Here is a 27,039-nt window from a genome sequence, read left to right on the forward strand (position 1 = left end):
ATAATCAAAATTTCATAATAATTTTTTATAAAATTTTCATGTCAAAATGGTATTATCATTTTAACTATTATAAAAGCAGATAATTAAATTATATTGAATTAAAATATAAGGATTAAATTTTAAATTTGGCATAATAAAAGGATTAAAACTAGAATTAGACCATGGTAAACAACGCTTGAAATTTTTACCGAACTCCACTGACTAAATTTAAAATTTCAAAACTTTTTTTTTTTTAAAACTGGAACATTCACTGCTGGTGGGAGGAGAGTTATATATTTTTGAATTTTAACTGTATTTAAAATATTATATAAATTGCATTTTATTTTAGATATTAAATAATCCGTCGTTTTCCTTTGAAAGAGAGTTTTGGATTTGAAAGCCTCTGGTATAAAAGACCTTTCATGCCCCCAAAAAAAAAAAAAAGAGTTCAAATTCCAATTATTTTATTTATTTTTATTTAATTATCTTTGAAGATTCTTCCTGGTTTGGGCCCTAGACTCTCTAATCTTCGCTGTTTATCTTACTTTCTTCATCTTTTTCTCAGATCCTTTCGATTTTCTTCACTGATTTCTGTCATTAACCTTCGTCTTGGCTTTTATGGAGATTTGATTTAACTCACACTTTACGAGGTAAGAAAAGAAAGAAAAATAAGTAATAATTTTCTTTTAGTTTTCTGAAAATTTCTCGTTTCTTTGCTTCCTGAGAAAACCGATGGATTTCATGTTTGTTTTTTTTGGCTAAGAGTAGATCAATGTGAAGCGAAATGTGTTTGTTGTTTGGTGGCGTTAAAGATCTATGTACTTTCTGGAGCTTTGCTCTACTCAAAGCATTCATTTTTTACTCGGTTTTTCACTGATTTAATTGAGTTTTTTTTTTTGAAAATTTAAGCTACTGCCGAGCTTATGAAATCGACTTCTGTTTACTGTTTATCTGCAAATATAAGATCTAATTTAGCGTGTCTTTTGCTATTTTTTCCCTCAAAGTTTATTGCTGCAAAAAAAATTATAGAGCCGATATATAATTTTTGGAAACCAAAATTTGAACGCGAATAGAAATGGACCTATGAAAGTTAGTAAGCATTATGTGAATTTATAATTGTTTTTGGGGTTTGAGAATTTCGAATTAGTGGAAAATGCTATATATGTTGTAGTTAGGCTTAAACTTTTGTTTGTTTTTATTAGTGTTGCAGTGTGTGATGGATTCGGATAATCTCTTGTCTGCGGGTGGGCTTGAGGTTGCCCATCAAAATGGTGTTTATCCGCAACTTCGGGTGTCTGGGGACGACAGTGGTATTTTGAATAATGTTAATGGAAATGCTGAGGAAACTGTCGGGACTTGTTCGCAGAATGGAATAGATGACAATGGAGCAACTATGGAAGCTAGAGAACCATCGAATGACTTAGTCGATAACAATGGATCAATTGGTTCTAAGGTAGTAGGTCTTCCATTTTATTTGAGTGCTTTAATGAATTGCCATTTACCAAGTCTCATTTCATATTTGTGCGTGTGCTTGTCTTCGTAGGAAGGGGAAGTAAATGATCATGTGAATGTGAAGCAATCCAAACCTCAGAAGGTTCAAAGCAAGACCAAGAATGAGAAGCCCTCTGGTACCAGAAATGCTTCTTCAGCTTTAATGAAGAAAAGTAAAGATGGAAAAACTGCAGAGGTGAGGTTGACAGCATCGAATGGCGGATCTGTGGCTACAAATTCACATCTGAAACAGCCTCTGAAAAATAGATCATGTAATGAAAGACAAGCCAATGCATCCAAGGTGAGAGTTTGTGGTATTACTGGTTTCCTTTTATTTGCATTTTCCATTGATCTTTTTACTCATTGATCCTGCCATTATGATTTTCTGACAGGGTTCTGAAAAACCGGATGCAGCCTTCTCTGAAGGCCCTACGTACGTACTACTTGTGCTCATGATTGAGTTTCTTTTCCTTCTCTTTTTTAGTGCACCCTTCTACCTTTGGTGTTCATTTTGTTATACTTGGTGTTCATCAATTTATTTATCCCTGAAATTAACTCTATGTGCTAGATGATGGTAGATGTTTTCACCTGCCATGTCTCAACTGTTTTGTTGTGTATTCCAGGGAGAAACCCAAGCTGAAGCCTCTTAAGAAGGGGCCTCTTAATAAAGCTGAAGGAGACACAGAGTCCTCGTATCCTTTTTGGTTTGAACTTTTTGTTATTTCTTTATGTCTGGAACTATGGGTTGAAAAGGTTGCTATTTGAGCACTGTTGTATTTCTGTTTTTTAATGACCTATTTATGTTTATCCTTATTGCTTCATTGAAGCCCCATGGCAGCAGATGCCAAACCCCGTAAGGTTGCTAGTCTTCCAAATTATGGTTTCAGTTTCAAGTGTGATGAACGAGCCGAGAAAAGGAAAGAGGTGGGTGCTTTATATCATATTTACGAGATTTTATGTTATTGGCCATTGCTGCACTTTTATTTTACTAAAGCCTTCACCATTGTGTTGTACAGTTCTACACCAAACTTGAGGAAAAGATTCAGGCAATGGAAGTAGAAAAGAGCAACTTGCAAGCCAAGTCCAAGGTGTTATTTTATAACTTTGATGGCTTGTCATCCTCAAATGCTTCTTTCTTGTCATGATAATAATTCAATTTTCTGCCAGGAAACTCAAGAAGCAGAGATCAAAATGTTTAGGAAGAGCTTGAACTTTAAAGCAACTCCAATGCCAAGCTTCTATCAGGAGCCTCCACCCCCTAAAGTGGAATTAAAGAAGGTTAGTTTAATGTTCTAATCTATAAAAAGCTAGATGATCTGTTGAATATAAAACTTTAATAGGCGATATTTACTTCAGTTTGAACTACAATGGCATGCTTATTCAATTTCTTTCTTTCTTCTTTTGGTTCCCCTTTTTTCTCCTTTTCTTTTCTTTTTTTTTTTTTTTGTGGGGGTGGGAGGAGGAGGAGGACTGAAATTCTTAACATCTATGCCCCCAAGGTTTTCTTATCATTTGGTTTGCCAACTTTTTCTACTTGTATGCATTTGTATTCAGGCATTTACATGTTTCAATTTATCATTCTACAAGGGCCATTTTCTTTTCTGCATTATGCTTCAGATTGTTCAGTGGGAGGACTGAAATTGTTAACATCTATGCTACAAGTTTAATTTCCAAGGTTTTCTTATCATTTGGTTTGTCACCTTTTTCTACTTGTACGCATTTTTGTCTGGCATTTACTTCTACTCATACTAGAAGAGCCATTTTCTTTTAGCAAAATGCTTTAGATTGTTCAGTGGGAAGCCATACCTCTGCAACTTTCCTTTTTAGTTGTAGTAATACGATTAACATATAACAACTTGAACTGGTTAACAATTAAATCTATGTTGTGATTGTTATGAAAAACCATTCTGAATGAACCTGAGAACATAAAAAATTGATATTGCAAATGCAAGGTTGGCTTTGAAGGAAAATTTTTTCTAGTCTTTCAGACTCATATCATGTCATCCCATTATTTTCCATTGCATATTTGATACTGTGCTGAACTTGGTTGATCTCTGTTAGACTAGGTCATGAGAATTGCTTCTTACTTTCCTTGGAGCTACCTTGTACTAGTCACTGTACCTCTTAGTGCCAAGTAATATCAAAGCTACTTTAGGATAAACATTTTAATCCATCTTAACATGTCCTAGTTTTGGCATGATGAGCTAACAATTATATGCTTTGGTTCAACATCTTGGATTGATAACTTTGAATGGAACTATCAGAAACCATTTTATTTTTCCTTTCTTGAATGTGCTGACAGATGTAGCGTTCTATAGTTTTATTATATGTTTCTTGCATATGCAATTCTGTTTTTGAATATACATCTTTTTTTATGCATCACCAGATTTTATTGCTTTCTTTTTCCTCTGCTGCAACATTTATATTTTAAAATTCCATGGATGCAGATACCACCAACAAGAGCTAAATCTCCAAAGCTTGGTAGAAGAAAAAGCTCAACTCCTTCGGACTCTGATGGTAACAGCAATAGCGGTCACCAATCAGTCCAGCTAAGTCTGGATGAGAAAGCATTTCAGAGCACCTCTTCTAAAGTAATTTCTCCTGTCAATGCAAAGAAGCCACAGCGGAAATCACTTCCCAAACTGCCTTCTCAGAAGACTAGTCTGTCTGGTTCAACAAATGACGAAAAGACATCTAATACGTCCAGCCAGAAAAAGGTAAATGCACCTAAAGCATCTACCAAGGGAAAGATAGCCTTGCCTAAAGCAATAAATGAAGAATTATCTCCAACCCAACTGCAGCCAGCAGTTTCTGCTGCTGGTTCAGATGAAAGTCAGCGAGACATTGATCAAGTGGACTTGGTTCAAGAGCCGATTGCACTGGAGCATTAAGCATGGCAATGGTTTCAAGTGGATGTTCATATACAAAGTTCTTGACCTGAATTTGCCTAAATAAGGACGTCTAAGACTGAATTATTTGATGATCAAGGCATAAAAAAGATTATACATTACCGGTTATGATGTTGTCTTCTCCGATATCAGCAGCCTTGGTTATTTGGTGTGTTGCTTGCAAAGCTTGCTGGGTTTGTTGTTAGGATTCTGCATTCCTGTTTGCAGCACTGTATCTCAATTGTTTACTAAGTTGACCTAATTTATGTTGTTTAAGGATGACCTATTGAACATAATTTGGAAAATTTTGGAGTCATCTGTTGTTGCTGTTAGATAATCCATGATCGAATCGGGTTTGCCTGAACCTGCTGAACAACTTAATATTGTGAAATAAGTACACTTTCTGTTTCTGGGTCTGCCATATTGTATGAAATTAGCGCTTGCGTTATTTTGCGGAGATTAGATCTGCTAGTCACGTTCCAGTACCAGGAAGCTTTGAAATGATCCCTTTGTAGGGTATGTTTCTCAGAATGGGGTGGAATTGCTGATAAAATCTAGAAAGATTACAAGTAGATTTGTGAATTGGATCGGTTTAATTGGTTTTAGTGTGTGTATGTTTTGAGTTGGGATCATTCAGATTTACAGTTTTAGTTTTTTGTGATTCCAATTTTTACATATTTGATCATGTTAGATTTAAGTTACTTCGGATTTGGATGTTTTGAGTTATGTCCTTTATAGGTTTGGATTTGTTTCTGGTTTAAGTGGGTCTAGGTGTTGTTGATTCTTTAGATGCGGTATGGGAATTTAATTGATTGAAGTGTGCTTTCGATATTAGGGAGAAAAATTATTTTATTTTTCTTGAAATATAATCTTGGAAAGTGATTTCTTTAATTGGTGAGATTTAATTTCGAAAGCAGAGAGAAAATATTCCAATGCAGCTTGTAGAATTAAGTGACTGTGTGTAAAATGAGCGTAATCACTAATGTCATCATCTACTCTCAAATCAATTTTTAAATTAGTTCATTCTACAATTTTCTCACAAAAAGAAATATGAAATGCTACTCTAACAAAAAATCTTTTCATATTAAAAATAGAAAATCTAAGGGCTATTGAAAAATTGGCATTCATATAAATTAAACTATTAATTTAAAATTAGTTTTAAAATAAATTTAAGTTATATATATATATATATATAATATATGAATATATTTGAATTTATATCTACAATATAATGAGAAAAATTTACTAATTTTACATCTTCACAATCTTAAATTAATATGCATGTTTTTTTCTTTAATGTATTCATATAATGGATTTGATCAAATTATTATAAAAATATTATTATTAATTTTTACTCAAATACTTATTAATAATAAAAATATTGGAAAATGTTAAAATACATTAATATTATTTTTGGCTAAACTACTTAGTTGGGTCACCCAACTTTTAGGGTGCCTTCAATTTGGCCACGTAAAATGAAGTCTTTGCAATTTCGTTACCCAACTTTTAGGGTACTTTCATTTTAGTCACTCAATCGTTATATCTCTGATAGCGGTTAATTGTACACGCCGCATCATGTTTACACTTTCATTTTGGTCACTTAACTTCTAGGTTGCTTTTATTTCGAATGCTTGAACAAGGACCTCTTATAGATTAAATTCAATGTTTCCCGTTATAAGACGCTTGTGTATTAAGAGTCTCATCAGCAATGCTACATATTTTAGCGCTATTGTCGCTTTGCCATAAAAGAGATGAAACATATAGATATCTAGCCTCCATTGTTCAATCAAAGCAGATATAAATGTTAAGACAAAAGTGATATTTCCAATTTAGTTCGCATGATAAAAATCGATATCCTTTAATTGGTGAGTAATTCTTCCATTAGATATATCTAAACTCATATTACCACGAAGAATACTGCAATGTCGTTACTTGCCAAGAAATATGTACTCCTTCATATCTGAACAGGTTGGCAGCCATTTAAGGTTCTTAGCTATTTAAGGTTAAAAAGGAAGAACATAACACACTAGCAATTTTGATTGTTCGGTGAAAAAAAATCATATATGATCACCTATTTTTAGGTTTCCATCTTAGGGTTTTAGCTGGGGTTTTCTTAGAAGTTAGGTGCCAAACTTCAATTCGCCATGTTGGTTTAAATTAATAAATTAGACTACGTTATCAATTTTTCACCATAAAAGTCGAGTTCAATGTTATGTATTACTCACAGTCGTTATAAATTTTTAGCCATTTAATTTTCAAATATTTCCTCCGATACTCTACATTTGTGAATGTCGAGATGTTGTAATCATTTTATAATAATTACTCTGATTCAAAAGGGCATAAAAAAATTTGTGCCTAAGACATGTCTATGGAACTCTAGAAAAAGACAACATATTTTAGGAATTAAGTTTCTTAATTACCTATTTCAACAAACTAACTTCTAATGTTACTTGCATTGCATGTAATTGTACGCATTTAATTGAATAATGTGATTTTATTTGAATTATTAAATATAATTAAAATATATTAATTTATCAATTCAAATATTACAATAGAAATTTTTCAAATAATAATTAAAGTATTTTTAACATATTCAAGATGTAATATAGTTCTATTTTATATAATTAATACAAAATAACATTCTTCAAAACAGTAAGTAATTAAGATAATTAATTTTGATATTAATTAAGTGATAATTAGTATGCTTATATATCCGTTCAAGTAATAACTCTATTTTAAAATTATCACAAACTTTTTAACTAATAATTATTTTTAAATATGTAATTATTATAACTACGATTAAATTCTAATTTTTTTAAATGTATATTTATCATAACCTCTATTTTACACCAAATTTTTAACCAATAATTTTAAATTAAATATTTAAATATAAATTTAGTAATATGATGAAAAATAATTGATATTTAAAAAACTTATATAAATTATTGATAAATATTAAAATCTATAATAAAAATAAAAATTGAAGACTTTACAGTAGAGGGTATAACATGTCTATAACATAAAATAATGTAATCCAAGAGCTAATATCAATCCAACTTCATTTCAATGAAAGTTGTTTGCCATTACATGACATTCTAATATACAAAAACAAACTCTTTTACGCAAGGTTAATCAATCAAGCAGTTGCCGAATAAAAGAAAATCGCTCTGTGTGTAAGCTTAAGAACCATTTGATATTCGATGTTCAGTCTTTTCTTTCCTTCATTCTTAATCATCGTCTTTCTCAGCAGCCCATAGATATCGAGCATATGATGCAAGGACATAGCTGCCATTCACAATCACAAGGATCCATTAAAAACCAAGAGATGATTCAAGGACCAAATCAAGAATTTTGTATTGAAGGGGCTTGAAATTATGATACCAATTATTTGGAGAAGCCTTAACAGCTCGATCAAAATAAGATTGAGCAAGAGCTTCATCGCCATGGTTAATCCATATTAAATCTCCATACAATGAAAGAATTTCCCCATCGTCTGGTTTCACAATAATTGCTTTCCCGCAATATTCTTCAGCTTTCAGAAAATCACCTTGTACCTAATCAAATCCAAAATAAGAGAAAGGAATTAAACAAGCAAATGAACAGGAAAAAGAAAAAAGAAAAAGGGTTTAGATTCTTTTTGTTGTTTCATTTTCTGGGTCTGATTTGATTACCTCTTTTAAGAATTTAGCGTAGTTTGTGAGAAGAAGAGTCTCTCCAGGGTAAGTTTTGATCATCTTCCGGTAATACTCATCCAATCTTTGTTTCCCTTGACCCCAATCTCCGAACCTATCTACTCCGCCGCCTCCATTGTCATCACCACCATCATCAACGTCACCAAGAAGGGAGAATGGTGGGAAAGTAAAAATTTCTTCTCTGACTGTATTGGGAGACCCCATTGAACTTGTAGGTAGCTTTTGCCTATTGGAAATAACAATCTGCCTCATGTTCCCATCCGACGATGCTCGTTGGATTTTGTTGATGGGGGAGGACGTCAGAGAAATGGGTATTGATGGGATCCGGTGACCGGAGTCAACCGCCGGCGAACTCTGAGGTATATACGTTTTGAGGATAGGTGTGGATGAGCTTCGTAGAAGCATTTCTTGGCTTGTTTTGAAGGTGTTTGTGTCTCTGGGAACCCTTTTCCAGGGAGTGTTTCAGAGAATGAAAGTACAGCAAAAAAGAAAGATGTGTGCTTTTCTGTTCAAGTTTGAGGAGAGGAGACAGACAGGGAAATGCATGAACTAAAGATTGTGTGAAGTCTGATATAGGCATATTCCATGGTAAGATTGGAAGGCAGGAAAAAAAAAGAGAAATGGAAAAACAGGCAAAACTGTAAAAACGGCGGAGAAGAGTCTAAACCATTGACTTTTGGCTCGTGTTTTTATGCCACTTGTCTTCCATGTAAACTACCACTACTTTTGTCGTATGGAGGACGGTCCGAATTTTTATATAGGTATAATTACTTATTTAGACCTTCAACTTAAAAAAAACTATTTTAGCTATTTATTTAATTGTCTTTTTAGCTATTTATTTATATAGACATACATGTGAATTGTTATGTAGATGACATGTCAGCATTTAATTAAAATTTTAAAATTTAAAAGATTTAAAAAAATTTAAGAACTATTTTTAAAAATTAATTAAATGTTTACATGTCATCCAAAAATGTTAAATTTTTCATCTATTTTAGAATAATTTGATAAAAAATACAAATTTAAAGATTAAAAAAGATGAAAATTGAATTAAGTTGGAAGACCAAAAGATGCTATGTAAAGCATATGCTTTTTTTTTTTTTAATTTTCATTTTGTCGTGACAAAGAAGAAAAAGCATAGGCAGATGTGATGATGTGAACATTCTAAAACTCAGGCAGAAGGCACTGGGTCTAATTGCAAAAGTTGAGGACATATGTGTAGATACTCATTAGCAGCAGGTTTTCAGAATGCTATTCGACAACAAACAAATTGGTTTGGTTAATTGCAACATTGTTCCTTTGTAAAGGAGAAAAAGAATGCAGGGATTATCTATTTTTGACCTGTAGATGCTTTAATTAATTATGGCAGGATGTGCTTCTTGGATTTTGGAGGGAGGAGTTTGCATGGACACTTTCCTACGTGAAAGAAAAGGCTAATTTGATATATATGATTTTATATATTACTTGGTACACGTAAATATTAAGAGCTCAACAGATATAAGATGAGTTTGGATGGACAGTACAATACGTGAATTTAATTTACTTTTTGTTTCATGCTATAGTATTGCTTCAGTATTTAATCTTACCGTCACCGTTATTTTTACGCGTACTGTACATAAACGCACCGCCTATTTAAACTCACCCTAAAATAAAAGATAAATTACACTCATCACACTGCACTCCACCGTTTATCAAAATCCACCCTTAAAAAATTGTTTATGAATTCCGTGCACAATAGACCTAACATTTTTTGTTCTCATGAACGTCACAAACAGCACAGATCCATCGGAAGGCAATCCATACGAATATATAAAAAGAGTATACATTGGTTGACTACAGATGTATGGCCTTGGGCATTAGGGTGAGGAAAGAGAAAGAGAAACTATTTGTGTTAATTTTATATATGTTCAGAATATTTAGTTATAAATATATATTTATACATTAATAATTTATTTATTTTGGACATAATCAATTAATTCATATTGTGTTTGTTGTATTTTGTACGTTGTTTTGTAATTATTTATCTTATGTTGTGTTTAAATTATGTATTAATTATTTAATTGTTGTGTTTAGTTTATTATCATAAAATTTAAGGAAAAGTTATGTGTTATTGCACTTGATCTATAATGATTTGATTTTTAGTTAATTTAAAAATTATTTTAGTAATTGAAACTTAAAAATATATATTTTATTACTTAATTATTTTTAATTTTAATGTTAAAATTTTTATTTAAATAGTTGACGGCTGCTTTAAAATTTTCATTACATCGCTGACTGGTTAAAGACTACAGTTGAAGGCAAAATTCAACCAGCAAAACTTAGTCATGACCAATGCCTCTGAAAGCTCCTTGATGAACTGCCGAAAGCAAAGCAACCAAAACTACGATGACTCGAGACTTTCAATCCACCATAGGGGAAAACAAATTGCTGTTATGTACCTAACCACCGGACTTATAGCTGATGAACCCAAAAATCAAACAAGCTGCTGCTCAAAAGGAAGGGATCTATATCCATTAATTCAGAAAAGGATATTACATCTCCATAACTGTTGCACAAGCAGGTCAATTGCACTGCGGCTGATTGCCTTGCATTGCTGTAGGTTTAACCCCAAGAGGGTCTTACCCAAATTTCTGAGTGACGGCAAGCTCTTGTCCGAGACCATAGAGCATCCAGACACAGAGAGGATCTGCACATTGATCAGATCAGAATGAGCCAGAGCTGCAATTCCAGAATCAGTGATAGCACACTTGGAGACATCAAGATCACCGAGTAACCGACAGTTCTCTGCAATTGCAAACAAACTAGCATCACTGATCTTACAACCGTCAAGATTCAGCGTTTCCAGAGTCCACCTGTGCAAATTTGTCAACCTACAAACAGCTTTGTCACTCAAATTTATACAATCTTTTAGGTTAACCTTAACAAGACCAGCATTACAACTCTCAAGCAATTGGAGAAACCCTGCATCTGTTATTCCATGAAGCCTTCTCAACTCCACATGCTGCAGTTGAGGGCACAACTTCCCCAACACAGCCAAGCTAGAATTACTAAAACCAGGGCAGTTACGGATGGAAAGTGATTGAAGGGATTCACAAGGGGACACAGGAGGCAATCCTGTGGTTAGGTCCACAACACCTAAGCAGTTCACAAGAGAAATAACTTTCAACTTTGCACTGCAGTTGAGAAGAGAACAAAAGAGCCCAATTTGGGTAATTCTGTGACAGTCCTCCAGCTGCAAGCTTTCTAGTGAACCAGCTACTTTGGCAAAAGATACCAACCCCTTATCCGACAACAAATCACATTTAAAGAGGTAGAACTGCTTCAAATTCACACAACCCTTTCCAACAGCTTCAAGTCCCCGATCTGTCAAACCAAGGCAGGATGCAATTGTGAAAGACTTCAATTTTTGTAGTCCTTGACTATTACCCATTATCCAGAAGCCGTTGTCACTCACATTTGGGAGGCTAGTGAGAGAAAGGTCTGTCACTGACTTGCCATAGTGTGCAATAACAGAAAACATCTCATCAGTGATATTCAAGGCCTGTAGCTTTAATTTTGTGAGGGAATATGAGGCTGAAGACAACAAGCTTGCAACTCCTTGATCTCCAACAAGGGGGCAGTTTTTGATTGAAACAGATTTTAAATTGGGACAGCAGCTTGCTAAAGCTAGGAGACCTTCATTTCCAACGTTGGCACAACTCTCTATGGTCAGATCATTCAATTTAGGACAGCCCTTCGCAATGGCGAGCAAAGACTTGTCAGTAACTGCAGGACAGTGGCAAAGGTCAAGCGTTACTAGCCGGTGACACCCATTGGCAATCTCACACAGACCTTCATCTCCAATAGAAGACAAGTTCCACAAGGAAAGAACTCTTAAAGAAGGGCATCCACAGGAAATGGCCCTGAGGCCAACAGTAGTTACTCTATTCCAGGAATTGCTACCTCGAATAAAAAGCTTGCCTAATCCTCCACGACTAGCAGACCCGACGGCAATAGCAGCAAGTCCACCGTCTGTTGCTTTCTTCCCTTCCAAACTCCTTGTGAAGTATCCGTCACTGTCAACATCATTATGTTCAACCTCAGAAACACTTCCACCCTTCTTATTAGTACTCTCATCCTTGGGATTCAAAGCTTGGGTGATGTTGTTGTCACGGATTTCATATTTGCAGATGTTGCTTACAAGTATAAGCCAACGCTTGGAAACACAAGCGCAGGAACTCCTCTCTCGGCCACCACGTAACCATCTGAAGATTTCAAATAAGCATTCATCAGGGAGAACCTCAATTGATGGTTTCTTCTGCTCAAACCTCTCTCCAGAGGCACTGTTGCGAGACCTCTTGCTAAGAGGAAAATAGACATCCATATGATGTTGAAGGAACAAAAAGAGAAGCGCCTCCTACGTGCTATTTTGCAATATTAATAAAAAATCAGTAACCCAAGTTGCTTCAAATATAATCTCAGAAATCTAAGATTTGTCTGTATAATAAAAACTGCATATAACTGAATCTTATCTCATCTATAAACCAAGTTCAACAAATCATAGATATCCAGATTGGAAAACAGCTGAAAAAACAATATATACTCATAAGGCAATGATGGAAACTTGCAAATATGAACAGCTTACCACCTCCAAAGAGAGAAAAAAGAAGAGAAACCCAACAAAGAAGAAGGTTTAAACGTCACCATATGTAGCTTGAAAACATGAAAGAGATTGAAGCTAGAAAACTGGGGGGAAGGATATGAAGATGGATGGCAATGAACAAGGGTTAGCTTTATGAGGAGAGGAGAAGATGCAATGTACCTTAATTCTCTCCCACCATTTCAATTATGCTTACCGCCTTTTTTCGGGTTTATTACTATTATTGTTAGCATTATCGATAATCTTATGATCGGTTGGTAAAATATTAAAATTAATTGTAATAATTTTATAAAAAAATCATTAATTATAATCATCGTATAATTATAATCATCATATATATTATATAATGTTAGATAATATAGACATTACATATATATAATAAAAAAGAATTACATACTTTTATTTATTATCATAAAATATTAACTTAACTTTGTTTTGTTTAAATTTTATTAGACTTTAATTATTAAATAAAATATGAGTTAAATATGTGTAATTATTTTAATAAATAAAATTTTTATTTTTTAAAAGATTTAATAATTAATTTTAATTAATAATGAGCTAATTAAAAATTAAAATTAATGTTTAAAGATTATATATTAAAATTATATCCAAACATGATATTATGTTTTCTTGAAGATTTTCCTTTGCTGAAACTTGTGAAAATAAATTTATATTTTCTAGAAAAGATTTATTAATAAACTGATTGAAATCTGAAACTTTAAGTGATTAAAGTGTTTTTACTATTTTCTCCCTTTGGTTCATCTATTTGAGAAAAGAGTAGAGTGCATGTGTAAATCAATTTCTTGCTATCTTTCTATCTATCTATTATTATTATGTAAGTTAAAACAATGTTTGAAATTTGATATTTAGAGTTGTTATTGTTGAGTGATGGAAACCACCAAATAAAAAATTTTACGATAAAATAACTCTAAACAATAGTAAAGAGTAGTAGGGTCGAATCCATAGGAATTGATTATTGTTATCTAATTTCGTTTTTTTCTTGTAAACATGATTTCTGTCATGATAATGGTCGTGCCCACGACTCAAAACGAACTTGCTAAAAAATAAATAAATAGAAAAAAATTAGGAGAATTGAAAATATTTAGAAATTAAATAAGTGAGATAGCAAAAATAAACAATTATATTAATCGAAAATAAAATTAAATAAGAAAGTGAATTTGAATTTTGTAAATAGAAATATAAAGCCTTAGTTATAGTGATAAAAAACGTCCTAACCGCCAATTTTTTCTTTCGTAGCATTAAACTATTGAAAATGGATAATATCCATGTTTCATGCAATCTTTCTCTATATTAAGGTTATGGTCTCAAATTACACATTTATAACTTTTTCGACATCTCATCTGTTAGAATTAAGTGACCCGAATTCTTATTTAAATAAAATACGATAGAAAATAAAATAAAATTAAAATCCATATAGAACTAGACTTCTTTTATTTTATTTTAGAATAAGGTTTTTTAAACATTATTAAACTCCATCTATTTTATATTGATTAGGATAAGGTGTTTTAATCCTACTAGAATACGGCTTTACAAGCTTATAAATAGACATAGTCTATTCCTCTTGTATTGATTCAATTTTTTGACATAGAGAATTTTCTTCTCCTCTGCCCGTGTTTTTTTCCCGAAAGGGTTTCCACGTAAAATTCTTTGTGTGTTATTTTATTTTATTTTTCTCTCATCATCTTTAGAATAGAAAGAGTCTTGTCTTCTCTAAAATAATTGTGTATTAATCTGAAATATCAAAATCAAAAGATTTAAAAATTTTAGGATATAAATGGATTCAAATATGCTTCCAAATTTAAAATTTTTATTCTTGATGATCTAATATGACAAATTTTGGTTTATCAAGTTTTGCGTAAGAGTTTTTAATGTCACAGCATAGTTGTAGACACCAAATTAGAAATGCAACAACAGATGAATTTTGGATTCAACAATAGGATAATAACAGTTTTAAATTTTTATTTGGAAAGGTTTTGCAAGGGATGCATGGCCTTTCTCAGGAACAGTATGCATTACATTGTTGATTAACAATTATTTTCATTATTACAAGTTCATGTATGAAACCAGCTAGGTGGTTAAGAGAGTAAGAACGTAATCAGATTTGATGCCAGGGATAGATTTGGATTTGGTGCCTAGGATACGAGCTTTCGTGTCCGGGAAAAAATCCATGTTCGGCAACGTCGTAATGGCACCGGTGTCGCTGATTTCGATTGGATATCGAAGCAGGTGACCAGGCAGATCTTGAGCCACTGCATCGCTTGAATACTCATTCCATAGCTCCTCCGCTAAGGAATTGACTGTCTGAACACATTGTAGACTCTCTGGATACTCGAAAATGGTGTTTGGTCTTGGAAGTCCAAGGTGCTCCAGCCACAATGCCATTCGGAAACCATAGATTTGACCCTTGGCTCGTTGGCGATCGGTTGCTATATGAAACGGTTGAAATGCTCCCATGGCAATCTCAGTGTCTCTCCCACCATCCATTGATCTTTGGTTGATGTTGGCTGATCCAATTATGATGTATTCATCATCCACTGCAACAACAAAAATTGAACACAACTACGAGTTTAATGGTAAGCTAAAGCTTTATTTTACATTAATGATTAGCATGATTCATGGCGTTACCAATCATCATCTTCGCGTGAACGTAGATCATGAAACGTCGCGACTGCTGAGCTCTAGCGTAATCTGAATTAGGATCCGGTTTCTCAGGAGGTACATATTCTCTAGATTTTGTGGTCTCCTTGTTTCCAAGGCAGAAAAATGTCAAATAGTCCCTGGGATTTGCATTCAGTCCCTTTTTTTTAAGAGCTTCGGTAATATCAGTGTACATCATCTCCATTGTTCTCCTTTGCCAATCTAAAATTGCTTGAACGGATTCACTCTCAGGTATACCTTCAGGCCACATTGGGATCACTATGTAGACAGTGAACCTTTCTCCAGCTTCAATTTTGCTCACAATTTTCAGTGAAAGCTCCTTTGGTATGAGATGCAAAGCACCAATGTCCTCCACCTTGATACCTTGTGATTTCCAGGCAAATGAGCTTCCCAAGAAATACTGATTCTCAATATAAATGAAATTCTTCGCCCTTCGGATAGCATTGATATAAGCATCTTGGATGCTTCGATCAATGGTTACGTTTTTTCCGCTTACGAGACCCATTTTGGCGGCTTCGTTCGGTTCTTGAGGGAATCCAGCAGCTGCCCCACCATCAATGGATCTGAATATCTGAACGTTCCATGTTTCAGGGTCGTTCCATGATGTCAATGGCGACGGTCGAATCACCATTTCATCGAGCTTGGTTCGCGGGATCAGGATATCGTGCCCACCTTGCTTTTGCCATCGCTGCTCGAAATTGTACAACACGTCCCAAGCAACTGGACCTTCTAGCTTGCAATGGATATCATGCCAAGGTTCCCTCGGACCACCCTTCTTGATCGAAGAACCAGCAAAATTCGGCTGATGGAAATCGTCATGATGGACCGTCCCTAGAGTACTAAACAGGGGATGCTCTTGTGTATCGTATCTCCCGTCGCAAAGATCAATGCCGCCGACAAAACTAACTACCGTCCGCTTTCCGGACCTTTCGCTTGGCAATTCGCCGTCGACGACCACCGTCTTCTGATGGTGAGTAAACATGGTATCTATATCACTTTCCTGAACAATACTTACATCAGCATCAGGTTTCCGAGGACATAAAACACAATGCACATTAGTACCCTTGAAGACATTAGCGGTTTCTTCATCATGAGTTGCCATTAAACCATCCTTCTTCAGCTCCTTAACCGAAGTTCTATCATTCCAAACAAGCATAAGAACCGTCACACCTTGATTAGCCTTTTCTTTGAGAAGCTCTCCGAGTGTTAGGTCGCCACCAGGCTTCGGCCGTCTCGGGTCCCGTATCAAGGTTATCTTGGTGTATACAGACCATCCGGTTATATATATAAAATGTTTGGCATTGTATATTGCATCAAAGATGTCTTCCCAGCATCTATGAACCTGATAGCGCTCACCTCCAGCCAAAAACACCGGTTGGAAATCATCTTCAGTATGGGCATCTTTGTAAAGTGTAACTTTGCAGCCTTGTCGTTGAGCAAAGAAAGTGTAGGGAACTCCACTAAAATCTCGGTTTTTGATCCCTCGAGACCAATGAGGATCCTGGGTGACATTGAAGAACTGGAGGTGAACATGGATCTTCGAATCTCCATGAATGGGAGCATGGTTTTGGTCCAAGATGTTAACCCACCGGTCCACTATGTTCCCATTAATGATATCTTGAACTGGAACGTAAGCTCTGCCAATGAGTGTTGCACCAATAGGGTTAACATATTTGACTGTGAAGATGATGTGTGAGATTAAGTGTCCACAATAGATGCGGAAACTCTCGTTCCATCGAGATGCTTGGCCTTCATTTTTTACCATTCTGGTCCTTGCCACCCTTGCCTTATCTAGATCAACTGTTGCATATATTTTTGAATCAGTGATCTGCAACACAATTCGGAGATATTAAGAGGGAAAAAGATCAACAAAGTTTCATAACTCAAAAAATATATATAAAGGTTGAGATTGTATAGGATAGGTACTGATTGGCATAGCACGAGTCTCTTAAGCTGGGCTAGTAATATTTTCCCTTTCTCCACTAGTGCAACATCCTTCAAAATCCAACAAATACAAAAACATCATTAACACAAATTATGTTCACAAATTATTTTTATATAGAAATTTTTATTTTTTAATTTTCACAAATTATTAACACAATTATTAATATAACATCATTTTATGTTTATTTATTGCATATACATATAATTGTATTTCTCCTATATAAAAATAACTTGATGTATTTATTTCTTAAAATGAGCATGGTTTAATCAAAATTAAAATTTCATATATACATTTGAACCACAACCAAAATTAAAGTTAATATATCAAAAATGAGACAAAATTAAGTATTAAAATGAGAAATTTCGATATAATTCAGAAGCCAAATTATAAATAAAATCTTAAATTTAAAATATAAGAATTATAAATTAATTTAGGTATAAAAATCAATAAAATCAGATGAATTGAACTAAATCAATGGGTGGACTTAACTTTGTTTACTCAAAAACATGAATAAAAAATGAGAAATACTCCAATGAATTTGGTTATGAGACTGAAAGAGCTAATGGCTTTGTTTCCCCATGTCTCTAGTTATACTAAATACGTAACAATCACAATAATATGGGAAAAAGGAGATAAAGCAAAGTTGGAGACATGACAATGGAAAAAGGAGGTGCTACAAGAGAATTCATATATGTATCTACGTAAGTATCTTTTATGCCTTGGTTTGTATAACAGATTCCAAATATATCAAAGATTAATGCTTATTGATTTGATTTTTGGTGGTAAGAGAATTGTTTTTAATTGCATAGCCTCATGGAATTCTCACCATTTAAATGCATGCAATGAAAAAGTTATGTTGTGAGCAAACGCAGAGATATCAATGTATATGTATGCAATAGTGACCATACTTAAAAAGGTCGTAATCATTTACCTTGCTGAGCAATCCTCCCCAGATCTTTAGTCTATCAATCTCATATATGGTCACATTAAGTGTGCCATGCAGCAAATGTTGCTCCATTCTTGACCTGCAAATATAACTCTTTATGATATTGCTTACGACTCTAACGAAAAGTTACTTGGAGACAATGTTGGGAGAAGAAAAAAGATGGTACCAAACATATTTATAGTTAACAAAAAAGTGGGTTTTCTCCATAAGAAATGTTTCTTGTTGAATGCATAGAGAAAGATTTACACGCAAGGGGAGTTTGGAAGTTAGAATAAGTTCCTGCCTTCGTTCCATGCAACTTTGGCATGGGGGAAGTGGCCAGCTTAACTAGGTAAAACAGTAATAATAATTAATTATAGATTAGAATCAAATTTTGGGTAAGTCATCCTTTGCTTGATTGGAGAAAAGCTATGGTTCTCGCTTGGAATCTAAGTACTACACTTAATCGACATTGGACATGTATATTATTTATTTCATTAGCTTTTACAAATCCTAAAAATGTATGTTTCAAAGATTAATATAAATTACGTAGGACTGTATGACAGTTGTTAGAATTCGGATATTCGAATCAACAAAGGTTTTTATTTTTATTTTTACTTTTTTTTTAATGTGAAAGATTATTAGGCTTGCATTGCACAAAAGAGAATGAAAAAGTGTCCTTTTAGAAAATAAAGAGATATAACTTTTGAACCGGTAACTTTAACGGATAGATATCAGATTAAGTAACGGTGAGTAAAAATCGATTCAAAATTAAAAAAAATTAATTGTTTTAGTTGGTTTTGTCAATTGGAATATCGGTTTAGATGATTTGATCAATCAATTTTTAATTTTTGACTTTCAAAATTAAACTGATCAAAAAATCATTTTATATTATTTTATTTTTAATTATTTAAAATATATTTAATTTTATAATATATAATAAATATATACCCACTAAACTCATTAATCCAATAACCTCTAAATCCATTAAATCTAATAAAATACATCCTAATTAAAAAATACGTTACACCCCTCGACATCTTCTCCCAATTTCTCCAAAAACAATTGCAGGCCGCAGCATGGTGCTAGAAAATAATAACAATGAAACCCCATTCCTTGAAGAAATAACAAACAAAACCCCCATTGCTTTTTCCATTTTGCTTGAAGAAAGAAGGGTATACTCTCTAGGTGATTACTCAATATTTAGGGTGCTTAATTTCATTTATTCCATTTAATTAACTTGCTATTATGAAACTATGATGACTTCATTAATTTAATTTTTACTTCGAATTTCAATTATTTAATTAAAACTTAATTAAATAATAATTTGAAGAAGTTAATTTAATTACTAAGTCATCTATATTCATAGCAAGAAAATACATTTACAGCATATAGTGATACATAGCAAGAAAATACATTTACAGCATATAGTGATACGTACATGCAATTTATTTCTCTAGTTCGTCATTTTACATTTTCATATCATCGATTAATGCAAACTTTCAAGGTAGTACAGATCTAGCGGAGGATCAATTGGACATATATAATTAGGGCTTAAATAATTTTTAATTAAGTTCCAACTCTTTGTCTATTAATTATAATATTATTTAGTCATGGAGTCATTCCACTAAAGTATCATGATTGAGCTTTCCGCATTTTATACCATTACGAAAGCTACTACACTAAGTGCTCGTCCAATGATCTTGTCATATGCGTGTTACCCTTATAAGATATCATTAATCTATTTGGAATAAAATATGTTCTCCCCATATGATCCTAATTTATCTCATGGTAATCATTATATTTTCCTTCATGAAAAGTCAATTACTAACAAATAGTACTTAAATTATTCATCTTAGAGAAATGACTTGTGACCTCATTACTTTTCATCTATTATGTAATACCAATGAGAGGATATCATTTGCCCTTTATTAGGCTATAAATTTCACTATTGTAAGTGAAGTTATGCCATGCAGCAGTTGTATACCCAATGTACTATAGCTTTCGACTATTACCAATTGAACTTAGACTATCAATACATCAAAGTATACAAGTCATGCACATATAGTTTGTCACTTACTTAAGATTGAGGTAGGTCACACTATAAACATCTGAAATGAATAAATCCACAAATGGATCTAGGATTTATCCTACTTGGGTCCTATTCGATGTATTGTTAGTGTAGTTAATCATAATTATGTCTATATCTTTTAAGAGTTATATGTTCCAATACCCAAGACAAGTTATCTCCCCAACTGGACTTCATAGGCAATATAATAGTCTTCCAATCAACTTACTCAATTTTGATTAGACTACGGAATTTTTTAGATTATATTTTGATACAAATTGTCTTCTTACATTATGATTCAACCACATAAAACAACTTAATATTAGTTAAACATTAGATAATCAATAAGCTAATATTTACTTTCATTTTGTTTTGTGTACAAAAACCATTTGAGGACATTTATGCAAAAGATATTAATAGTAATGATAAAATTTATTAAATTAATTTATTTGAAAAATTATAAGTACATAAAGTATATAAACGATATCACTACATGTAGAAGCCCAAATTGCCCGGGCCCAATTTTAAACCCATACATAAAACCCAAATCTACCCAAAACCCATTACAAAACCCAAATATTTGACTCAACAATAACCCAAACCCCAAACCCAATTCCTAACAGCCCAAACACTAAAATCCAACCCCTAACCCTAGCCCAAACAACACAAAATAAAAAGAAAAAAGAAAAATAAGAATTTTCAAACCCTAAGTGCACCGCACCTAGGGCCTTCTGCCCCCAACCACCCTCTGCCACCACCACTGTGGCCACCATCCCTTTGCACCTGCAAAAAATAAAGATAGAAGTGACAATAATAATAAAATTTCTTGTAAAATGGCTATATAAAAGCCTAGAAGTCAGTTTGTAAAGGGAGAAAGATTTTTTTGTGGCAAGAATACAAACATTCTATTTCAAAAGTAAAAACGAAAAATAGCAACTTTAGCAATATTATAGCACGAGAATAGCACCAAGTCAAGCAACCAAAATACCGATATCATAATCAAAGGCCTAAGGTGATTTTAGTTTTTATTTTTGTTTTATTTTCGAATCCATTAACTTGCATAAACTTATATATATTATAAATACAAAAAAAATTATATATTAAAAATACAAAAAAAAATTATACCTTTTTAAAAATTTCAGCCACCGTGCGCGGTGGCCGGCGGAGGGCGACGACGGCGGACGGAGCCGGAGTTTGGCCGGAAGGAGAGGGCCTTGAGAGAGAATAGAGAGTCTTTGGAATTTTTTTTTGAAAAACAAATGAAGAATGAGTTTTTTTAAAGAAATTTTGACTTATATAGGCCCCGAAAGCGACGTCATTTTGGGACTGGCCTTAAATGCCCAAAACGACGTCGTTTTGACCCTTAACCCATGGCCGACCCGCGACCCGACCCGCTCCAACTTCAGGGTCCGTGTGTTTTCATTGGAGGGGCTATTTGCGCATTTAGCCCATCCGCTTTTTTATTACTTTGCAATTAAGTCATTTTTTATTTTTAATTTGGCCCCGAAATTTGTCACGATTTTCAATTTAATCCTAGCTGATGTTGTGCGTTTTAGAAAGGGGGTTATTGCACTTTAGGCCCTCCCTTGTTTCATGCGCGTTTAAATAAGCTCTTTTCTTCTTTTTTTATTTCAAATTGGCCCCAAAACTTCATTTTTCTTTCGAATTTAGTCCTTTTTCAGATTTAATTTAGTTTTTTTTATATTACTTTTACCATTTTTATTATTTTTAATATTATTTATTATTATATTTACCATTATCGTTATTGTTATTAGTAGTATATTTTTACTATTATTAGAATTATTATTTTTAGTTTCAATTAATACTTATATATTTATATATTTTATGTATATATTTATAGTTGTTTTTCAATATTATTATTATTCCTAATAAATATATGTATACATATTTAAATACTATATTATACACATATTTTAATACCCGTTGTATACATATTATTATTATATCTATTTTACCCTTATTATATTTTTTATTAATATTAGTATATGTTTTGTTACATATGTATATATCTTTAATATATATATTTATATATATTTATGTAATATTATTAATAATTGTTTTTAACATTATTATCATTTCTAATATATATGTGTATCGTATCATGTATATATCGTTAGTATTATTAGTTATATGTTTTTATCCAATTTCATGTACATATTTTATATTATCCTTATTATCATCATTAATATTAGCATGTGTTTTATTATATGTATATATCTTTAATGAGTATATGTATATATTTATGTAATATTATTAATAGTTGTTTTTAACATTATTATTATCTCTAATATGTATATACTATGTAAATATTTTAATATTATATTATGTATACATTTTTTATATATTACATATATATATCATTTAATATTGTATTTTTATATGTTATGTATACATCTTTAATACTATATTATTTATATATTTTTTATTTTTCATATTATCTTACATATATATTTTTAATAACTATATTATGTATATACTATTACTATATATCTATTTATGTAGCATTATTAATGGTTGTTTTACTATTATTATTATTCCTAGTATATATACTATGTATACATTTTTTAAATACTATATTATATATATATTTTTAAATACCGTATTATATACATGTTATTATTATATCTATTTTTTATCCTATTATATTTATTATTAATATTAGTATATATTTTATTATACGTGTATATATATACTTTTTATATATAGTATTATTTTTATATATCATTATGTTTACTATTATACTTATTATTTTCACTATTGTTGCTTATTATTTTATTTTAATATTATTATGTACTATTTGGTATACGTATATCTTTTGTACATACTTATACTTACTTCATTACTCCTTGATCATTACCATTACCACTATTATTAGTATAATTATTATTCTTTTCATCATTATTAACATGTATATACACATATATATGTATATACATAATTTTTATGTATATATTGTTATTTTCTATTATTGTTATAAATACATTATTTTTCTTATTATATTAATTGTACATTATTTTTGTTTTCATGCAAATATTGTTATTGTTGTTTTAATATTCTTAGTTTTTAATATTTTTATTATTAATTGCATCATTGTTTGCATTATTTACTTAATTCTTATTATAATAATGTTTTACTCATACTTTTAATTAATTTCAACAAATAAGGCAATGTACCGATTTAACATTAAGTCGTCGATTTCATCGTTATGTTGGGTGAATATTAATAGGCTTGTGTTAAAAAAAAAAGGGAACATCCTTCTCAAAAGAAACCGAAAAAATTGAAATTTCTCGTGTTTTAGTAGGATCACGATTAAATGTTATATTGAACTCGCATTTTCAAAAATTAAGACAACACATGTTTCACGAGATACCAATTTTGAGCGTCGCGAGGGTGCTTATACCTTCATCGTGCGTAACCGACTCCCGAACCCTATTTTTCTCTGGCTTTTGATGTAGACCTAAACTCGGCCTTCTTTTTATTTAAAAAAATAATTTTTCTTTTAAAAAAAAAGAGAGGATTTATTAGGTGTCCGATCACACCTAGGGAAAAAGATCGGTGACGACTCCTTTTTTTAATAAAGTTGAAAGTCAATTTTCAAATTTCCAATAAATCGCCTCAATTAGCGACCAAAGCAAAAAAAAAATTTTTACGTCACTACACTACACTAAGGGCACTAGAACCCAACATTCGAGTCCACCTAGAGCGAAAAGAAAGAATCCCAAGAAGCCTAAAAACTTGTCAAAATCTAAATGTTTCCTCTATAGTAAGAAAGAGCATGTCAATGCTAATTGTAAAGAATGGAAGGAGTACCTAGCCTTTAAGGGTAAAGGTACGAAACTTTTGGCTATTGAAACTTATTTAGTGGAAGATTCAATAGACCATTGGGCAATTGATTATGGATCCATTAATCAAATTTGTGGTTTTTTTTTTTTGTTACAGGAGTTCAAAAAAACAAAAGATCTTCAGGATAAGAATCTCTTGTAAACTGAAGATGGGAGCAATGTAGTGGTAGAAGCAGTGGAAGATGCATATATTTATTTGATAGTTTTAGGAATATTATTTTAAATGATATTTTCTATGCATTGAATTTTAGAAGAAATGTAATTTATATTGGATGTTTATTTAGAGATGGTTATACCGTGACTTTTAATAAAGTTATTGCAATTCATATTTGCAATGGATGGATGCAAAATAATCTCTATTTTATCAAATAAAAAATGTACTCAATGTTAGAAACTGAATTAGTGAATAAGAAATACTTAAAATTTCTTACTCTAATGATGCGTACTTTTATCATTTAAGACTTAGTCATATTGATCAAGATAGAATCACTAGACTTATAAAAGATAAGATTTTAAGTTCCCTTAAAGAGGTACATCTTATACAATGTGAATCTTACTTGAAAAACAAAATGACTAAAAGATCTTTTAATGCAAAAGATACACAGATCGTTCGTCTCCTAGAACTGATACACACTAACATATGCAAAATGTACAAAGCCTTCTTTCTTTTATTATTTATTATATTGTTACATTAACGATAGAAAAATATTTTATTTTTATTTTTGAAATTTAAATATAATAAAAAAATATTTATGAGAACCAATTTCCATTATTTACTTAATCATTTTAAAATCTTACCACTTCAATAAATATTTTATATAAAAGAATTAAAGAAATTTTATCGAAAATCGAATTAAGCTGAATTAAATATGAACCAATTTATGGATCCATCTATCCAAATTACTTTCATCCGTGCCTGGTTGTAAAAGGCAGCGAAGAAATGAGTTTTTGCCATAAAAAATCACAAAGTCGGCTCAGTAATCAACCATCCAATTTTGCATTTCCTATTAACATGCCAACCCAAAAGTTGAATACCCCCCTCCCACTCCCAATCATAATTAATTCTCTCACCCTCCCCTCACTCAAAAATCAACTAAACCTTTCGTATGTTAGAATTGTATGACCCGAATCCCGTTTATTCCAATTTGAAATGTAAATCACTTGTTAAAAGAATAAAATAGAGGGATAAATTGAGAATCTTGCCGCAGAATCTATATAGAACTATGCTTATTCTATTGGACGTTGATTATAAAAAGATTGTTTAACCCTTAAAACATGTATAGTCGAAAACCTCTTTTATTGTTTTTTTTCAACATTAATGAATTTCTCTTCTACTAGTGATTTTTTTCCGATAAAAGTTTTTCACATAAAATCTGCTTATTTTTATTTTTTATTACTGTACGATCAATCATACTACCATTATTGACGATAATATAATAATATATAAATTAAAAATTAATAGATAAACTTTTTTTTTGGAGAGCAAATTTTAATTTATATCTCATAAAAAGTATCATCTCTTTTGTTACAAACTCACTTCAACTTTTCATCCATCTTTCAATAGAAAAGACTTAATGATTTTGTTTGATTTGGATGTTAATTATTATTGCTTACTTTTGCTAGTTCCTTTTTTGTTTATTGAGACAAGTGGTGAGGATTGTTTTTATTTTTGGTGGTTTGGATTAAATTCAATGTTTGAGTGAGATGAAACCTATTTCAAAGGGAAGAAATTGTCAAACAGTGTTATTCATTTATTCTTGGAGTTGTATGATGGATGTGTAGGTGAAAATCTTTATTGCAACAAGGCACTAATTACTTGGATGACTTTCAAGACTTCCCAATCAATCCAATCCACCGACAACCTCATATAATTTCATTCTCATATAGAGAGAGACCTCTCCATTATTATTTTTATTTCATCCCCTCTTAAAAGCTACACACCTGATCTCTGAACTTCTCTTAAGTGTTTGTTTCTCAAGAAAATTAAAAACATGGTACAAACAAAGAAATTCAGAGGTGTCCGCCAGCGTCAGTGGGGCTCTTGGGTTTCTGAAATTCGCCATCCTTTACTGTAAGCTCATCCACTCACCATTATCACCAATATTAATTACAACGCACACATATAAATTCTGGGTTTTAATTGTGTAGGAAAAGAAGGGTATGGTTGGGCACATTTGAGACGGCTGAGGCGGCGGCAAGGGCATATGACCAGGCTGCCATTTTGATGAACGGGCAAAATGCGAAGACCAATTTCCCAGTACCCAACAGTGGTAGTGATGATAATGGGTCTTCTCCGTTGCCTGCCGAGACTTTGTCTGAGTTTTTGGGTGCTAAGCTAAGGAAGTGCTGCAAAGACCAATCTCCATCACTAACTTGTCTAAGGCTGGACACCGACAATGCTCATATTGGGGTGTGGCAAAAACGAGCGGGGAGTCGTTCAAGCTCCAACTGGGTGATGAGAGTTGAGCTGGGGAATAAGAAGACAACAATGGAAGATGGAGCAGCTTCGTCTTCGTCAGAGTTATCGCATATGGTTGAGGAGACTGAAGCAGTGGAAGAAGAAGATAGGGTTGCAATGCAGATGATTGAAGAATTGCTCAATTGGAATTGTCCTATGAACTCAACTTCAGCTGGAGTTTAGAAATATATATATATATAGATGATGTACATCCTCTGCAAAATTTATCTGCCATACATACATGCATGTAAAACTAGGGCAACATATGAAGTATCTTACTTTCGTAATAGTGAAAATTACCATATGAAAATATATTATATATAAGAACAACCTAATCAAAGCTTATAGGCCTAGAGAAATGTTCAGTCATTGGAATCTTCATATCCCAAGTTTGACTCCAGCGTTGCATAAA

The 27,039-nt window shown here is 32.3% G+C and overlaps 5 protein-coding genes across 5 annotated transcripts; 2 read left to right on the forward strand and 3 right to left on the reverse strand.

The window, feature by feature from the left end:
• The first annotated feature begins 270 nt into the window (after positions 1-270).
• On the forward strand, positions 271-4,722 carry LOC108457186 (protein WVD2-like 5). Its single transcript, XM_017756112.2, has 10 exons — positions 271-385; positions 545-629; positions 1,182-1,432; positions 1,523-1,771; positions 1,863-1,903; positions 2,094-2,162; positions 2,298-2,394; positions 2,487-2,558; positions 2,638-2,748; positions 3,918-4,722. Exons 3-10 carry the CDS (start codon positions 1,196-1,198, stop codon positions 4,359-4,361), a joined length of 1,320 nt encoding a protein of 439 aa, XP_017611601.1. The 5' UTR covers positions 271-385; positions 545-629; positions 1,182-1,195; the 3' UTR covers positions 4,362-4,722.
• Positions 4,723-7,291: 2,569 nt separating this feature from the next.
• On the reverse strand, positions 7,292-8,707 carry LOC108488613 (uncharacterized). The gene is made up of 3 exons (XM_017792905.2): positions 8,030-8,707; positions 7,740-7,912; positions 7,292-7,643 (listed from the first exon to the last, which is right to left on the reverse strand). Exons 1-3 carry the CDS (start codon positions 8,453-8,455, stop codon positions 7,586-7,588), a joined length of 657 nt encoding a protein of 218 aa, XP_017648394.1. The 5' UTR covers positions 8,456-8,707; the 3' UTR covers positions 7,292-7,585.
• A 1,861-nt stretch (positions 8,708-10,568) lies between these two features.
• On the reverse strand, positions 10,569-12,862 carry LOC108475038 (EIN3-binding F-box protein 1). The gene is made up of 2 exons (XM_053030321.1): positions 12,675-12,862; positions 10,569-12,453 (listed from the first exon to the last, which is right to left on the reverse strand). The coding sequence occupies exon 2, from the start codon at positions 12,411-12,413 to the stop codon at positions 10,569-10,571; it is 1,845 nt and encodes a 614-aa protein (XP_052886281.1). The 5' UTR covers positions 12,414-12,453; positions 12,675-12,862.
• Positions 12,863-14,646: 1,784 nt separating this feature from the next.
• On the reverse strand, positions 14,647-18,539 carry LOC108484051 (phospholipase D alpha 1-like). The gene is made up of 4 exons (XM_017787675.2): positions 18,245-18,539; positions 17,295-17,363; positions 15,336-17,196; positions 14,647-15,244 (listed from the first exon to the last, which is right to left on the reverse strand). The coding sequence occupies exons 1-4, from the start codon at positions 18,329-18,331 to the stop codon at positions 14,778-14,780; spliced, it is 2,484 nt and encodes an 827-aa protein (XP_017643164.1). The 5' UTR covers positions 18,332-18,539; the 3' UTR covers positions 14,647-14,777.
• Positions 18,540-25,998: 7,459 nt separating this feature from the next.
• On the forward strand, positions 25,999-27,039 carry LOC108485776 (ethylene-responsive transcription factor SHINE 2-like). Its single transcript, XM_017789624.2, has 2 exons — positions 25,999-26,240; positions 26,318-27,039. The coding sequence occupies exons 1-2, from the start codon at positions 26,161-26,163 to the stop codon at positions 26,808-26,810; spliced, it is 573 nt and encodes a 190-aa protein (XP_017645113.1). The 5' UTR covers positions 25,999-26,160; the 3' UTR covers positions 26,811-27,039.

This window comes from Gossypium arboreum, chromosome 7, assembly GCF_025698485.1.
Source record: "Gossypium arboreum isolate Shixiya-1 chromosome 7, ASM2569848v2, whole genome shotgun sequence".
In the NCBI taxonomy this organism is placed as follows: Eukaryota; Viridiplantae; Streptophyta; class Magnoliopsida; order Malvales; family Malvaceae; genus Gossypium; species Gossypium arboreum.

Bases quoted from the DNA above. Each gene is read 5' to 3' on its own strand.
- LOC108457186 (XM_017756112.2), top strand. From the start codon at position 1,196: ATGGATTCGGATAATCTCTTGTCTGCGGGTGGGCTTGAGGTTGCCCAT. The intron at 1,433-1,522 runs GTAGTAGGTCTT...TTGTCTTCGTAG, and splicing joins ATGGATCAATTGGTTCTAAG to GAAGGGGAAGTAAATGATCA. The intron at 2,163-2,297 runs GTATCCTTTTTG...GCTTCATTGAAG, and splicing joins GAAGGAGACACAGAGTCCTC to CCCCATGGCAGCAGATGCCA.
- LOC108488613 (XM_017792905.2), bottom strand. From the start codon at position 8,455: ATGCTTCTACGAAGCTCATCCACACCTATCCTCAAAACGTATATACCT. The intron at 7,913-8,029 runs GTAATCAAATCA...GGATTTGATTAG, and splicing joins ACGCTAAATTCTTAAAAGAG to GTACAAGGTGATTTTCTGAA. The intron at 7,644-7,739 runs GTATCATAATTT...TGTGAATGGCAG, and splicing joins AAGGCTTCTCCAAATAATTG to CTATGTCCTTGCATCATATG.
- LOC108475038 (XM_053030321.1), bottom strand. From the start codon at position 12,413: ATGGATGTCTATTTTCCTCTTAGCAAGAGGTCTCGCAACAGTGCCTCT.
- LOC108484051 (XM_017787675.2), bottom strand. From the start codon at position 18,331: ATGGAGCAACATTTGCTGCATGGCACACTTAATGTGACCATATATGAG. The intron at 17,197-17,294 runs GTACCTATCCTA...ATTGTGTTGCAG, and splicing joins GACTCGTGCTATGCCAATCA to ATCACTGATTCAAAAATATA. The intron at 15,245-15,335 runs GTAACGCCATGA...TTGTTGTTGCAG, and splicing joins TCACGCGAAGATGATGATTG to TGGATGATGAATACATCATA.
- LOC108485776 (XM_017789624.2), top strand. From the start codon at position 26,161: ATGGTACAAACAAAGAAATTCAGAGGTGTCCGCCAGCGTCAGTGGGGC. The intron at 26,241-26,317 runs GTAAGCTCATCC...TTAATTGTGTAG, and splicing joins GAAATTCGCCATCCTTTACT to GAAAAGAAGGGTATGGTTGG.